A 14,476-nucleotide genomic window follows, 5' to 3' on the forward strand; every position below is an offset into this window, starting at 1 on the left:
AAAAAACAAACCCTATCCACAGCAGCACTATTTGTAATAGCAAAAGTTTGGAGATACAACTGTACGCCAGACAACCAGGGTGTGGCAGAGTGAGTTGTGGTACGGGAATGTGATGGAGTATTATCGTGCCGGAAGGATGACCGAGATGAAGGATTACCAGAACTATGGTTAGACTCGACTGAAATGATGCAGTGGAAAAAGAATAACCAAAAGAAATACAAAATGACACGAGGTAAATGAAGACAACATCCAAAGGGCTACAGAACTCAGGTTAAATACAATGGACCGTGTTGGCGGTACGTCATTAAAAATCAGAGCACGCAGGCTTGCTTTCTTTGAACAAAAGGCAAATTACAAAAGTGGATGGTGGCCTGTCCTATCGCCCTTACGGCTTCCTTGGCTGAATTGTTTGGAATTTTCTCGTGGGTGTTTGCGAAACGTCCCTTCGGAAATTTTTATAAACACGATTCTGCCACCGCCACAATGGCCTGCGTTCTCTTAAAATAATCTCTAGAAAAAAAGAGATGAAACGAAAGCTTTGCTGAGTGAACATCTTTATGCTGCATTGCAATCGGGCTAAACTAAGACTGCAAATTACAAACTTTCACACCCGCTCGTTTCCAGCTTTTCAAAGAGAGATACAACAAACACCAAAGGGGTCGCTTTGGGCACTCTTGCCCAGGGAGGCCATCTCGCTGGCCTTTAGAGATAATCTATGTCAAAACCGTCCAGCGTGCTTGACACGGGTAAAGAGGCAAAGTGCTTCCTAAGGAGCTCTAGGGCCTTGTTATTCCTGGCGTGTAGGAACTTCTCGGTTTTCAGCTCTTTCTTGACGACCTCTAGCTCTCTCTGAATCTTTTGGATCTCTACTTTATACTGCCATTTCACCTTTTCCCTCAGGGCGGCATTGCCAGCCTCGATTTGCCGCTTCAACTTTTCCACCTCTTCTTTTAATTCTTTGTTTTCCAGGTCCAGCTTGTGGATGAGCTGCTTGGCCTGGAGCAGGGCCTCGCTCAGGTTCTTCACGTCGAGGGATTTCTCGGAGATGTCGTTCTTGAGAGCCCGGAGAGCTCGGTCTTTTCGCAAGCTGTCCTTGTGGGCAGCTTGGAGGTGCAGGGCCTTGAAGCCGATCTCTTTTTTGGATTTCAGGAGCTCTCGCTCGGCGTTTTCGAAGTCGTTTTCTATTTTCCTGCATTTGGCATTCAGCTCCTCCAGCTCGGCTTTCAAAAAGGCCAGCTGAAGTTTTTGAGCAATGCCTTCTGCGTGCTTTTTTTGCGCTTCTCGTCGCAAAGCTGCTAATTCCTTTGCATTCCAGATACAATGACCTTCTGTTCTCCTGGAGCTTTCTTCGCTTCCAACATTCAAATCAGCTGCATCCCAGCAGGCAGAATTCCTCTCGGCTTGCTTCTTTGAAATGTTTATCTTTCTCTCAGTTAACTTGGGTTCAGATTCTGGTTCAATTAGCGGGGAAATGAATTCTTTCCTCTTCAATTTCTTTTCTTCTTGGAACTTTTTAATTGCCAAATTATACATTTCTTCCACTCCCTTTGCTTGGTCGAAAGCCAGTTGTGGAGAAAAAGGTTCAGGCTGATTAGCTTGCTTAAAAAAATCCTGGGGAGTAAAACAAGGTATAAACAACTTCTCCACCCAGTGCTTTCCATTAGTCTCCATTTCTACGCTACCTTCTGCCTGTTCCTGAAAAACAAAATGAGATCAAGGCAAATCTTTACAATGATAGCCTGGAGCAAAGAGGGCTGGCCTGGGAGGAGGGCTGCCAACTCACTGGTAACTGACCAGTTTGCCCAGGATTTGGTCCCTGGCTCTAAATAAATAAATGCTGATCCGATTCTACTGGATTAGCCCTAGGTTGAGGCAGTCATTTTTTTTTTTTTCAAGAAGCTGAGTGAGGCCATTATCTAAAAACTGAGGTAAACTAAATTAGGGGTAAGGGAAAGGAACTGTGGGGGAGGGGAGGAGAGAGGGATTGCTATGACTGAAATATCTTAATATGGCTTTTTTTTTTTTTAATGGCTATAATTTTGGTAACCCTGCCAGGGAGTGGGGAGACTTGGGTTCTGGTACCAGGTTCAAATAGCAATGAGACTGAGTGAGTTACAAATCTCTCTCTGAACCGGCTAGAAAAGATGCTAAAAGATGGGGGGGGGGGGGGGGAGGAAATCACTGTTGAAATGGCTGTGGGAAAAGAGGTATCCTGATTCCCTACTGGTGGAGCTGTGAATCGATTTAACCATTCTGGAAAACAATGTGGAATTATGCAAGAAAAAATAAATAATTCATAGCCTTTGACCCAGAGATTCCAGTACTGGAGCTATATTCCAAGGAGGTTACTGACAGCAAGAAAAAGAAAAGGGCCATATGTACAAAAATGCTCAGAGCAGCATTATTTGTGATAACAAAATCCATGTCTGGAGACTGAGGACTGGCTGAACAAATTGTGGTATGTGAATGTAAAAGTAGAGAAGGAGAGGCAGGCTGTCTCAGGAGGGGGTGGGGTCCCCCCCTTCCCCCCCTTCCCCGGAGGCCTCCAAGCAAAGTTTGGATAACCACTTGTCAGGTACATGGCAGATGGGGGAAGATTTATTTGGGATTCGCTTTAGATTAGATGGTTGCTGAGGTCCCTTCCAGTGCTCCAAATCTGTGATTCTGAGGATATGAAGAATTCAGAGAAACATGGAAAGCTTGTATGAACAGAAGTAGAGCGGAGAAAGCAAAGCCAAAAGAATATACACAGTGACCACGACAATGTGCATAAAGTCAACACAGAGAAGCGGCAACAACGCACACCAAATACAAGTCAGTGTTAGTACCATACTGTCAGAGTCCAAAGAGACAACCCTCCTTTCTCTTAACAATTGATAATCTGTTGCGGTGGGGGGGGGGGGGTCGTACCCTGTAAAGGAGTTTGTTGGAAAGTGTCTGTTTTGTCAGAAAGAAAGTGTAACGATAAATTCTCAAATGATTTTCAAATCAAATGATGAAGTTGGGCTACGATGATGAAGATCCCTCCCTCACAGCTCTGGCCTTCTATAATCCCATAAAACAGAACCAAGTAAAAAGACTCTTGTGGGTCTTTCCCATTAAATGGTTACATCTTTTTACATCAAAGCCACAAGGGAAGCCAAGAGCAAATATAAGGAGCCCTAAACTCTTTTGGCATAATGGAAATGGTTAAAAAGCTAATTTAGTTCTAGTCAACATTCTTCTGCTTCTACTATGTCTAAATTGTTTCTAGCACTGTTGGGTTCCATTATTGTTTCTTCATTTTTTTTTTTCCACTGAGTGAAATGTAAAAGCTTAATGCAAGGCAAGATAGCTTTTGGTAAAATATACCAAGCAGACTTCCTCATGACAAACTGCCAACTGCCCCTCTGTCTTGACCTGTAAATTCCTGCTATTCCAGTCCCAGGCTCTGCTCAGAAGCAAAGCTGCCAAGTATACAGAAGCCTATCGGCTTGTGCCGCCATTTCAGGATGAGAACCGGTATCCACATTGAAATGTTCATGCCATCAAATCTCTTTTTTCCTGAGACTAGTAGAGAATTTGGGCACAGTTTCTTGGAGGTGAAAAGCTAGCAAATGAATTCACCAGACAACCCGACACTTCTACTTCTTGGAGAGGGGAGGAGTAAAAGTACAGCCCTGTCAGAGCTTTTAAAAAAAAATCTAAATCCAACTGTCCAAAATGAGAGGGTGATTATTCCCTTTCAAAAGGATTCTTCCCTTATACAAAAGGATTCCTCTAGGTCCAACTCTCCTGTGTAGGTTTGTTCACAGATCATTAACTGCCTTTGAAGGGAGGGCTGGAGTCAGGACAGAAAAGCTTGACACTAAAGTGTTAGGAGCCACAGGCAACTCAAAGATCAATCAGAAACCAGCATTTTTGAAATGATCTCATAAATCAATGGCAAAATGTGATTTACCCACACTCCCCCCTTTCCAGAACCCAGTTTTTAGGTCAAGCAAGATGCGTCTTTATTCTTCCCCTCTAAAAATGCCCATTATTGCATCTTAGTCCTAAGAACTACAGAGAGGTGAGCATTACTCCTATTTTCAGTTTTAAATGACTGGGATTGTACTTGTCATACTGAAATCACAGAAGAGGAAAGTTGGTCATTGGAAGCAATGGGCATGCCAAAACAACCACAACGATCACAACAACAAACCGACAGCACTGACCTGGCGTCCTCGCAGTCACCCCTCAGGTACAAACATTTTTAAAGTTTTGTTTCGAGGTCTGGTACAGAGTTTGGCTCAAAAGTCACATACTAACCTTTACTGGAATGCAGTCAAGCCCTTGTCAAAAATGAAAACTAGCTTTTCTCCTTTTCTAACCTTTATGTTGCTCTTTCCCGCCTCAAAGCAACCTGATTTATCACTGCGATTGGCCTGTTTATAAATGGTGAAAACTCAGTAGTCATAGTCAGAGATTCGGGAGGGTACGCAATTTCACTCTCATCATCCAACAGATGTTGGTTAAAGAGCTCATTGTCTCTCCTCCAATCTCCACTGGGGTGAAAGGTATGGAAATCGTGGTAATTTATTGTGAAATGTGCATTCATTTTTAAAGGGAGGGATTCTTTTATTTTTAAATCAAAGAGACCCTTCCCTGTCTTCAAAAGGACTATTGACCATCAAGTCAAGAAGAGAGAGGTGCACATGCAAAACAACCTTGAGCCGCTTCCAAAGCAACATGTAAATCAGTTGTTCTAAAGTGTGTGATTGTGGCTAGCGTTGGAGAGAGTAGTTTCAGTTGAGTGGTGGGATAAGAAGCCAGATTGCCAGCAGTTGAGAAGTGAGTGGGAGGTCAGGAAATGGAGAGACTAGGGTGTAGGAGATAATGAAGAGAAGTTTTGAGGTATGAAGTAGGGGAGATGAGGAAGCTCCAGATAGCAAGTCATTGGCTGAGAGAATGGGATGGGGATGGTACCAGGTCTTAAGCAGAGAGAAAGTTCACCATTAATGGCCCATCACTCTTTTTTTCTAAATGATTTCTCTTTTTGTCTTTTTTTTTTTTTTTTTTGCAGTGGTAAGGGGGAGTAGGAAAGCATCTCATCTGAAGGGGGGCTTTTGTTCTCTGGAAGATGCCCGTAGATTAGAAGAATTTGAAAATCATGGGAGACTGCAGATCAGCACAGTGAAAATGCAAAGTGCTTCAAGTAGCTAGGGGCTGAGGGCAAGGTCAGTGGGGGCTTCTTCGTTGCCAGTGTAGATGGAGGTACATCCACATTAAAGGCTGGAAGGGGCACACCTAAACTACTTTGGATGTCTGAGAATCTATTTTGAAATACCTAGAGGACATTATGCTCCACTGTTCCCAGTGAATGGAGAACAGTAGGCGACCGTCCCATCATTAGAACTGGCCAAGCAGTCTCAGTGACTGACACTGGTTAGAGAGATGTTGAAGAAGGGAATCTGAATTAGGTTTGGAGGTGGGACTGCAGGTTTTCTAATGTCCCTTTCAACTGAATGGTTTTCTGAAACTTTCCAGTGTTCTCTCAAAGTGAGATCACTTCAGTTGCAAAATGTGTCATTTTCAACACATAGCGTAGACACTTTCATAGAAGGCATGGCAGTAGGTTATACTATGGAAAAAGCAACTCTTTTCCTAGATGTGGGCTGGCCAAACAGAAGAAATTAATTAACTTGTTTTCCAGTCTGGCTTATAATGACATGAGGAGGAGAGAAAAATTGGAAGGAAACAGCCTGAGATGGAAGGCCATCATAGTCTTCCTCTACTTCGAGAAAAGCTAGGCAGAGTGCTTCAGTAGCAAGGCCCAGACTCTGTGTATGGACATTGCTAGTTAAAAGGTGACTAGTGAGCTCCCCCCCATCCCTGGGTTTGGGGTTGGAGACTGGGGATTTGCACCTGAGACACTAAGACTAAGAATAACGGAATGTTCAAGATGAGTGTTCTTTCCATTATACCACACTGCCATTTGGCCTAAGTGCCTCCTTAGCTCTATGGTAGTTAGGTCATCCCACTTATGGGAGTCATTTAATATAGGAAACAAAAGGACCATATTGAAATGTGTTCCTCGATATAGGCTACCACTGGGACCTGGCCTTGGGGAAGAGAAGAGGGGAAAGGCACACTTGGCTATGATGTCCTCCTAAGAAATAAGATTCCGAAGAGATCTCAAAAACAGAAATAGAGTGGTGAGCCTGAAAAGTATCTGAAAAAGGAGTCAGTGTATGTGGTCAGCTCTTACTTTGAGGAAAGGACAAATGTCCATCATTCTTCCCTGGAGTCCCCAGGCTTCGGCTTCTTGACCACCCGTCTGCTTAGCAGAGGCAGCAGACCTTGTTCCGTACTCTAGGGAGTCCTGCAAAGTATATAAATCAGTTTTGGTAAGTTGAGTCACATTTTCAATATATTCATTTTAAGAGCCCCTCCAAGTGTGAAATAAATGAATCCTATCCCACCCCTCAAATGAACAAACTAGGACATTTATTCACTAAGGGAATGGAGTTCCCTTGGGCCTTCCCTCATCTACCCCTTTGCCTTCCCTCCCCTTTCCCCTTTGTATCTTCACCCAAAGATCTTCATTCAAAAGCTGCCTTCAGAGAAATGAAAAAAGCTTCAGAAGTCATTTAAAACACTTCACATATGTTAATCAAATGCCATAAAGCAGGGGACAATGAGTGGGGAAAGCTTCATTTTTATGCCCATTTAACCACAGCAAAATCTCAGGTTAAATGAACTTCTTCCCCCCCCCACCCCCACCCCCATGCTCTCCTACCCCAGATAACAAAGAGTTCCACTTAACCCATTTACCTGTAATTTTCCATGAACTTCAGAAGCAGAAAGCTTTCTGCCTTTGTGGTTAGGATCTGGGGGAAGGAATGAATGATTCAGCATCAGTTCAACCCAAGTATGTTCAGTCTACTATAATCAATAAGAGATCCAAAGACAACTTGAAACATACATTCTTATGGCTAATTACCAGGGACAAAGTGATTACCAGTACTGGTGTTCATTTATTCCTTTACTCGAGGGACCCAGAAGCCACCTGCAATTAAACACTGTTAGGACTAATTAGCAACCAACTCAGGTTCTGTTCTTTCCTGAGTGGAGATGACCCTGGGTTCTAGAAGGCCATGCCAGGAGAGCTCAGCACCTTGAGGTGCTACCAATTGGTAACTCGACTCCTTAAGACCCTCTGCTAAGAACCAAAAGGATTGGGATATATATCTGGTGGAAGGAGGTTCGAGACCAATGAAAACATGCGTCTTCAAGGACCTTCACTTTATCTGGTACTTTCCAAAAATTATAGGGTTCCTCTGTACTACCTCGAGGGGTTTACTTGGATTGGACTCAGTAATCTCAAAGGTCCCTTCCTTGAAATTCTCCAGTCGAGCCAAGTGGCCTTTTTACCATTCCACATACAAAACATCCCACGCCTACTCTCCAAGTCTTTGCAACGGATGTTCTTTCAGTACCCAGAATGCACTTCTCTCACTCCTGTGTCTTGGAATACCTAGACTCCTTCCAAACAGCTCCAGCCCCTTGAGCTGATGTCTTTCTCCCTGGAAAATTTCTTTATGTTGATTTTTTACAATTCTATATATGTCTATGTGTAGCTCCACTGATAGAATGTTAGCATCTTGAGGGCAGACCCCGTTTGCCTTTTGTCTCTGAAACCCTCCTGCCTGGCACAATTTCCGGCTGGTAGTTTTAAACAAAGTCTTAGGTAATGATTATTTCTGAAACTTTTTGCCTTCCATCTGTGTGAGTCTTGTATATGGGAGTGAGTTAAGTAGCACTCCTCCCCCCACCCCATTTATTGCACTTTATTTTTTCAAAAGGCTTTAGTTATCTTTCTAAGGGTAATCTAGTACACAGTGGAAAGATATTAGAGGACCCAGGATTAAATCACAGTTCTTTCACTTTCTCTGTCACTTGACTCTGGCCAAGTCACTTCTCATTTGAGGCCTCAATTTCCCCATCTGTGTAATGAAGAGATTTTACTACCTGACTTCTAAGCTCCCTTACAGCTTGAACTTCTATGATATGTTTGGTACTGGACTTAATGGTCTATTTCCAATCTAAAAAATTTAGGACAGTCCTACTGTATGTCAAGGCAGAGAGACAAAAAGGAAATGCTCCCTACCTTCAAGAAACTGAAATTCTCCTAGGATGTGGGATACCACAGATATAACAATACAAAGCAATTTGAGGGTGGAAGAGAAGCCATTAGAACTGAATGGGTGACTTGACCCTTGACTGAGCCTAGGATAAAGATAAGAAATCTAAAAGTAGGGGGGTAGCTAGGTGATGCAGTGGATAGAGTATCAGCCCTGAAGTCAGGAGGACCCGAGTTCAAATGTGGCCTCAGACACTTAACACTTCCTGGCTGTGTGACCCTGGGCAAGTCACTTAACTCCAATTGCCTAAGCAAAAAAAGAGAGAGAGAGGGAGGGAGGGAGGGAGGGAAGGAGAGAGGGAGGAAGGAAGGAAGGAAGGAAGAGAAAGAAAGAAAGAAAGAAAGAAAGAAAGAAAGAAAGAAAGAAAGAAAGAAAGAAAGAAAGAAAGAAAGAAAGAAAGAAAGAAAGAAAGAAAGAAAGAAAGAAAGAAAGAAAGAAAGAAAGAAAGAAAGAAAGAAAGAAAGAAAGAAAGAAAGAAAGAAAGAAAGAAAGAAAGAAAGAAAGAAAGAAAGAAAGAAAGAAAGAAAGAAAGAAAGAAAGAAAGAAAGAAAGAAAGAAAAGAAAAAAAATTGAGAGGTAGAGGTCAGGAGGGTATGTATTCCAAGTATGGAGGAGAGCTTACGCAAAGGGAAAAGAATAAGCATTTCTTTACCACTTACTATGTGCCAGACTCTGATCTAAGCATATTTTACAAATATTATCTCATTTGATCCTCACAACAACCCTAGGGAGTCGGTTTTATTATTATCCCCATTTTTACAGATCAGGAAATTGAGGCAAACAGAGGCAAACAGGCTTGTCCTGGATCACACAGCTAGTAAGTGTTTGAGGTTTAATTTAAATTCAGTCCTTCCCAACTCCAGACCCAGCTCCATTTTACCCATGTGGCTCTAACCACTGCATCACCTTCTGCCCAAGGTAGAATATGAATTTGAGGAGAAACTATTGGGTTTGTTTGATTATTAAAAGTGAGTAAAAAGTCTTTTTAGGAAAGGCAGGTTGAAGCCGGATTGTGAAGGATTTGAATACCAGGGGAAGGCTCATTTCATCCCAGAAACACTGGGGAGCTGCTGCAGCTTTTTAAGCAAGAGAGTGACAGTCTGATTTGAAAGATTATTCTGGAAGCCAAATGAAGGTGGATCAGAGAGGGGAGAGACTGGAAACTTGGTGATCAGTTAGGAATTGATTGCCAATAATTCAGCTAAAAGGTAATAAGGACTGAATTAGCTGGTGGCCACGTGAGTGGAGAGAAAGATGCAGATGGGAAAAAATATTTTTTTTTTCTGCCACACCTGGCAACTGACTGGATATGATGGGAAAAGTCAAGGTCAACTACAAGGTTAAAACCCTAGTGATTCAAAAGATAGTGGCGCTATCTCTAGAAATAAGGACATTTGGGGAAAACCGGTTTAGGAGGGAAAATAATGAGTTGTCTTGCTTCTATTTTTTAATCTCCTCTTCAAAGGCAGTGTGGTAGAGTGAATGGTGTGGGGCTTGGGATCAAGAAGACCTGGAATCAAATATTTAACCTCCAATACTTAAACTTTAAAATTCATAGCAAATTAATGAATGTACTTCAGAGAAATCTTACTACCTCATTATCCACCGGTAGAGAGAATGCTGGAACTGAGAATACCAACAACGCCACAGATTCTTCACAAATCTCCTTGGAACAATATACCCCAAAAGGCCTGCAGAACCCTTTACAGAACCAAACTGAGGTCCAGGCACCTTTATCCACCGTACCCTCACCCTGACAGCTTCAACAGACAAATGGTTTCATCTTCAGGAAATCAGAACGCCAACCATGTTGGTTAACTGAGATGTTACTATATATACTGTATGATGACACTTCTGAGATACTCTCAGCCCCATGGAATATGGGTGATCCAAAATCAAATGGAAAACACTCCAATTAGGGTCACGCCTTCCTCCTGCCTTGCAGGTTTTCTCTTTTCAAAGCTTTTTTTATGGCCATACTACTATACTGAAAAGAATCCAGGATTTCACTGCTCTGAGCACCCCCTCTATTATGGCAGCTTGAGACAACCCCCTCCCCCAGATAACAGTGATGGCCAACAGAATTCATTGTCTGCTGGCCAAACTGCCAGGGATGAGCCTCTCCCGTCCCTTAGGCTGGTCCCTGGCAACTCAAAGCCTTTTTTCCATTCAGGCTAACCTGCCCGGGGTTTGAGCTGTGCCGCCATGGCAAGAGCCCTGAGCCCAAGGTCATCGCCACACCCTCGTCAAGGCTTTCCCGAAGATCCATTTTCCTTCTCACCAAAGACTCCTACATCCCCAATTCAACAAACAGCATGGCTAATTCGAGTACGCTTCTGACACCGCCAAACAATTCATCAAGCAACAGCGAAAGCAGTTTGAACAATATTTCTGAGCATTAGCAAGACCCCCATTTTCAAAGGACTTTAGGTTAAACCTTATTTTCCCTCCTTCCTTTTTCAGGCTTCATGATGATCAGCATCAACATTACCACCATCTTAATCTTTAAAAGGGAAATGGTTTGAATTTTGCTTTCAAATTGCAGGGGGATGAAGGGCCATTTCATATACTCAACTGTTCTCCATGGGGAAATAGAAAAAAAGGAACAAATTACCGATGAAAAAGCTGGTCTTACCTGTAATAGCGAGCTACACCCCAAATGCTTTGTTATTAGAGAGAAAGCTCTTGATTTGAAAGGAAAATGGGGGGGGGGAGGTCTACATGGCCTTAATCAGTTCCAAAAGCATTGCGCAAGTCAATTGGTATGGGAGTCAGATCTTTGGTGCAATGCGGACCTTGCTGCAGCCTTGGAAACGGGCCTGCGCCAATGGCTCACACGCTGCAGATATTGCTGCTGCCATTGCTATGTGGAGCCAGGGCACATTCGCCCCAGCCCCACCCAACACTCCCCCCCCCCATTGTGACATGGCCGTTTCTCTCCAGTTCTTGCCCCTCGCCCAGGTGATAATGCCGCAGTCCCCCAAAGAAAGGCCTTGCCCTCTCCCGGGACTCTGAGATCCCAGAATGCCAGGATGGGAAGGGCTCACACAATCCAACTAGTCCAGCCCTGTCATTTGACAGGGGGGGGAAATCGAGGTGCAGGGAGCAGGGGGAGGGAAAGGACTCTCTTGACCAATGTCACCCCCTTAGTTAGTAGCAGGAGTCGGGGCTCCATCCCCCCTCCCCAAGAGCAGGTTGTTCTTGTCCCCAACCCCCGGGAAGGGCCCTCCCATCCTGGCCGGGGCTGATTAAGAGACGGCCCCCCCAACCCCCATCCCCCGCCCTAGACAGACAGAGACGCAGTGGCCCAAGCTCGGGGGCAGTGAGGGAGATCGATGGGGTCAGCCCCTCCCTCCCCCCACCCCCCGCGGGCTGCCCGGGGCACCGGCTTGCCCACCCAGGGACCTACCTGGAGCTTTAGTGGAAGCTGGCTTTTGAGGCAGGCGCCGCCAGGAGGGCTGGCAGGCTGGCAGGCTGGCCTCGGGCTCATCCAGCTTTGGCGCTGGAGCCCCAGCTGAAGCCGGGCCCGAGCCGCAAGGCCCGAGCCACAGCCCGAACCGGCGGGGCCCCTCCACTCTCGGGTCACTGCCTGGGAAATGGCCACCACCCGTGTCCCTGGCACCAGGGCAGAGTGTGGCCCCACTGCAATGCAGCCAGGAAACAGCAGAGCTCCGTTACTTAGCAACCAGCCCTGTAGAATTTAAAGAGACAGAATCCCAGCTCCTGCCTCTGGGGAGAGCTGGAGCCTCCTCCTGCAGAGGAAGCCCCCAGCTCGGAGCATGCTCAGTGAGGGCCTGCAGAACTCAACATGGAGCTGACCAGGAGAGGCCTGAGTCATGCAGGGTGCTAGGCCAAGGCCAAGGCCAAGGGGAGAGGAGGAGGCAGCCTCCTCCTGGATGCCCACTTGCCCTGACCTCTGCCTGCCCTCCCAAAGGCTAGACGGCGTCAGTGAAAACCATGGCTCTGGCCTTCAGAGATTGGGCTAGCCCCACCCTAGGGATCTCCTGTGAGAATTGGCCTTCTCCCTTGTCTTAGACAAAGTCCCGAATCACAGAACATCGTGGAACCATAGACCCTGTCAAATGAGAGGTCTGCTCTAGAAAACATCCGAAGTCCCTTCCAACTCTAGCTCTTTGCTTCTTTGTTTGACCCTGAACATACCACTTGATCTTTTGGACCTCAGTTTCCCTTTTTGTAAAGTGAGGGGGTCAGACTGCATAGCCCCTGAAGGCCCTTTCCCCAACTCTAGATTTAAGATCCTATGTTTGAATTTGGGCAAGTCACTTCCCTTCCCTGGGACTCAGTTTTCCCAACTGTAAAACAAGTAGGATGGACTGACTAACCTTTAAGGATCCTTTCATCTCTAAATCTATAATGGTAAAAACCTTTTCATTTCACAAAGGGGGAAGTAGGCCCAGAGAGAAGAGAAACATCACACAGAAAAGTTATTTGTAGAAGTAGGATCAGTGGATCAATAAACATTTATTAAATGCCTATTATATGCCAGCACCCCTGCTAAACACTAGAGATAAAAGAAAAAGAGACAAAAAAAAAAAAAAACAATCTCCAAACTCATGGAGCTCGCAACAGGTGAACGGATATGTCCACACAACCCAGAGAGAGGATAAATGGGGGGAAATTAAGGTAGGGAAGGCAAGGATTTAGAGTTGTAGGGAGCCTCAAAAGTCATCTAATCTAACCTCATTTTACAGAGAAGGAAACTGAGGTCCAAAAAGTGCAACTGACTTGTTAAACTGCAACTGTTAAAGTGCAACTGACCACAAAGGTAGTCAGCATCAGAGCAAAAATCTGAATCTAGTGAGTGTGCTCATAAATGTTTAACAATCACTTCTCCGGGGGGAAATGTATGTATCACATACTTTAATCTATTTAATCTGAATTATTACTTTTTCCATAACTTGATTAAGTCAAGATAATCAACAAAACAATAAAGCAAGCCCTGGTTTGTAGTTTGTTTATTTCCAAAATATAAAATGCTTATACTGAAAATTTAACAATCGGCTCCAATTCAAGCTGGTTCCAACAATAAATAATATCAATCTAGATCCTCTCACTCAAGAGCCAACAGACTTTCCATTATACTATGCCAACTTCAACAACCTTCAGGTCCTCATACCAAATGAAGTGTTCTTCTACCATACTACAAAAATCAGGTGTATAACAGGTAAATAAACATGTTAATAAACCAGTGAAAGTATAATGTATTCAGGTGTTGGCAAACAACAGCCCACAAGTTAGTGTAGATGACCAGACAGATAACAGAATACCAGGGTTATATGAGAGCTTGGATATAATTTATTTTAACCCTCCTCCCTTTTTTTTTTAACCGACATGATGGGAAAGGATATGTATCCTCTTGATGTCAACCCTAAGAGGCTGAGTTCAGGTCTCAAAGTGTCATTTCCTAGCTTCTCTTAATGAAGAAGCCACCGGGAATCTGACTTCCCTTAATTCATCCAGACAATTCAATTCATAGATTCAACTCTTCTGAGTTGTAAGGAACTTTTAAAAATCTATCCATGTCCTGCTTTAAGCTGATTGAGAATCTTCTCCACATTTTGACCCACCACTCATCAACTAGCCACTGTCGGAAGCCACTGTCTGCTGAGGTAGCCCATTATCTTTTGGACAACTCCAATTTTTAGGGGATCTTTCTATCAAACTAAACTCTACCTCTTTGTAACATACACTCATTCCTAGGTCTTTGATAAAGAACAGTTCGAATCCTTCCTTATGTGTACCTCCTGCATCCTTCAGGGTTGAGCCAAAGTCCACCTTCTGACAAAAGACTGTCCTGGACTCCTTAATTTTACTGCCTTCCCTCTGAGATTACACCCCCTCCCATTTTTCAGGTGTACAGATTTGTTTCCTAGTTGTTGCCCTGATTGAATTGTGAGTTCCTTGAGGGCAGGAATCATCATTGACTTTTCACTGGAACTCGAGGATTTAGCACAGTATCTGACACATAGTATATTCAATAAATATTTGTTGACTGAATGTCCCACTTGACATCCTTTGCAAACACTGAAAATAGCTTCTTAAATTTCTTCTCCAGGTTAACCATCCCCACTGCCTACAAGTGACTTCCCTATGGCGTCTTCAGATTCTTCACCAACTTGATTGTCCTCTTCTGGATACTTTCCAGATACTCAAATGAAGCTGTTTTTGCATGTTTTCTCCAATGAAAATGGCAATTCATCCCTGCCTGCTCCTCCTGGCTAACTCTCGACGGTGCCTTCCCATTAATACACCACAGGGGGCATTCCTCACTTTCTCCACACTTCAAATGA

At 44.1% G+C, this 14,476-nt stretch overlaps 1 protein-coding gene across 3 annotated transcripts; it reads right to left on the reverse strand.

Moving 5' to 3' along the window:
• Window positions 1-539: 539 nt before the first annotated feature.
• Window positions 540-11,900, reverse strand: CCDC160 (coiled-coil domain containing 160). Of its 3 annotated transcripts, none has more exons than XM_074277418.1 (4): window positions 11,575-11,900; window positions 6,796-6,851; window positions 6,230-6,343; window positions 540-1,611 (listed from the first exon to the last, which is right to left on the reverse strand). In XM_074277418.1, the coding sequence occupies exons 3-4, from the start codon at window positions 6,254-6,256 to the stop codon at window positions 703-705; spliced, it is 936 nt and encodes a 311-aa protein (XP_074133519.1). In that variant the 5' UTR covers window positions 6,257-6,343; window positions 6,796-6,851; window positions 11,575-11,900; the 3' UTR covers window positions 540-702. The 3 variants fall into 3 exon arrangements, with proteins under 3 accessions (XP_074133519.1, XP_074133520.1, XP_074133518.1); XM_074277419.1 differs by having other exon boundaries at window positions 540-1,550; window positions 11,575-11,899; XM_074277417.1 differs by having other exon boundaries at window positions 540-1,695; window positions 11,575-11,898.
• Between the last annotated feature and the right edge of the window lie 2,576 nt (window positions 11,901-14,476).

Source organism: Sminthopsis crassicaudata, chromosome X (genome assembly GCF_048593235.1).
Source record: "Sminthopsis crassicaudata isolate SCR6 chromosome X, ASM4859323v1, whole genome shotgun sequence".
Taxonomy (NCBI): domain Eukaryota; kingdom Metazoa; phylum Chordata; class Mammalia; order Dasyuromorphia; family Dasyuridae; genus Sminthopsis; species Sminthopsis crassicaudata.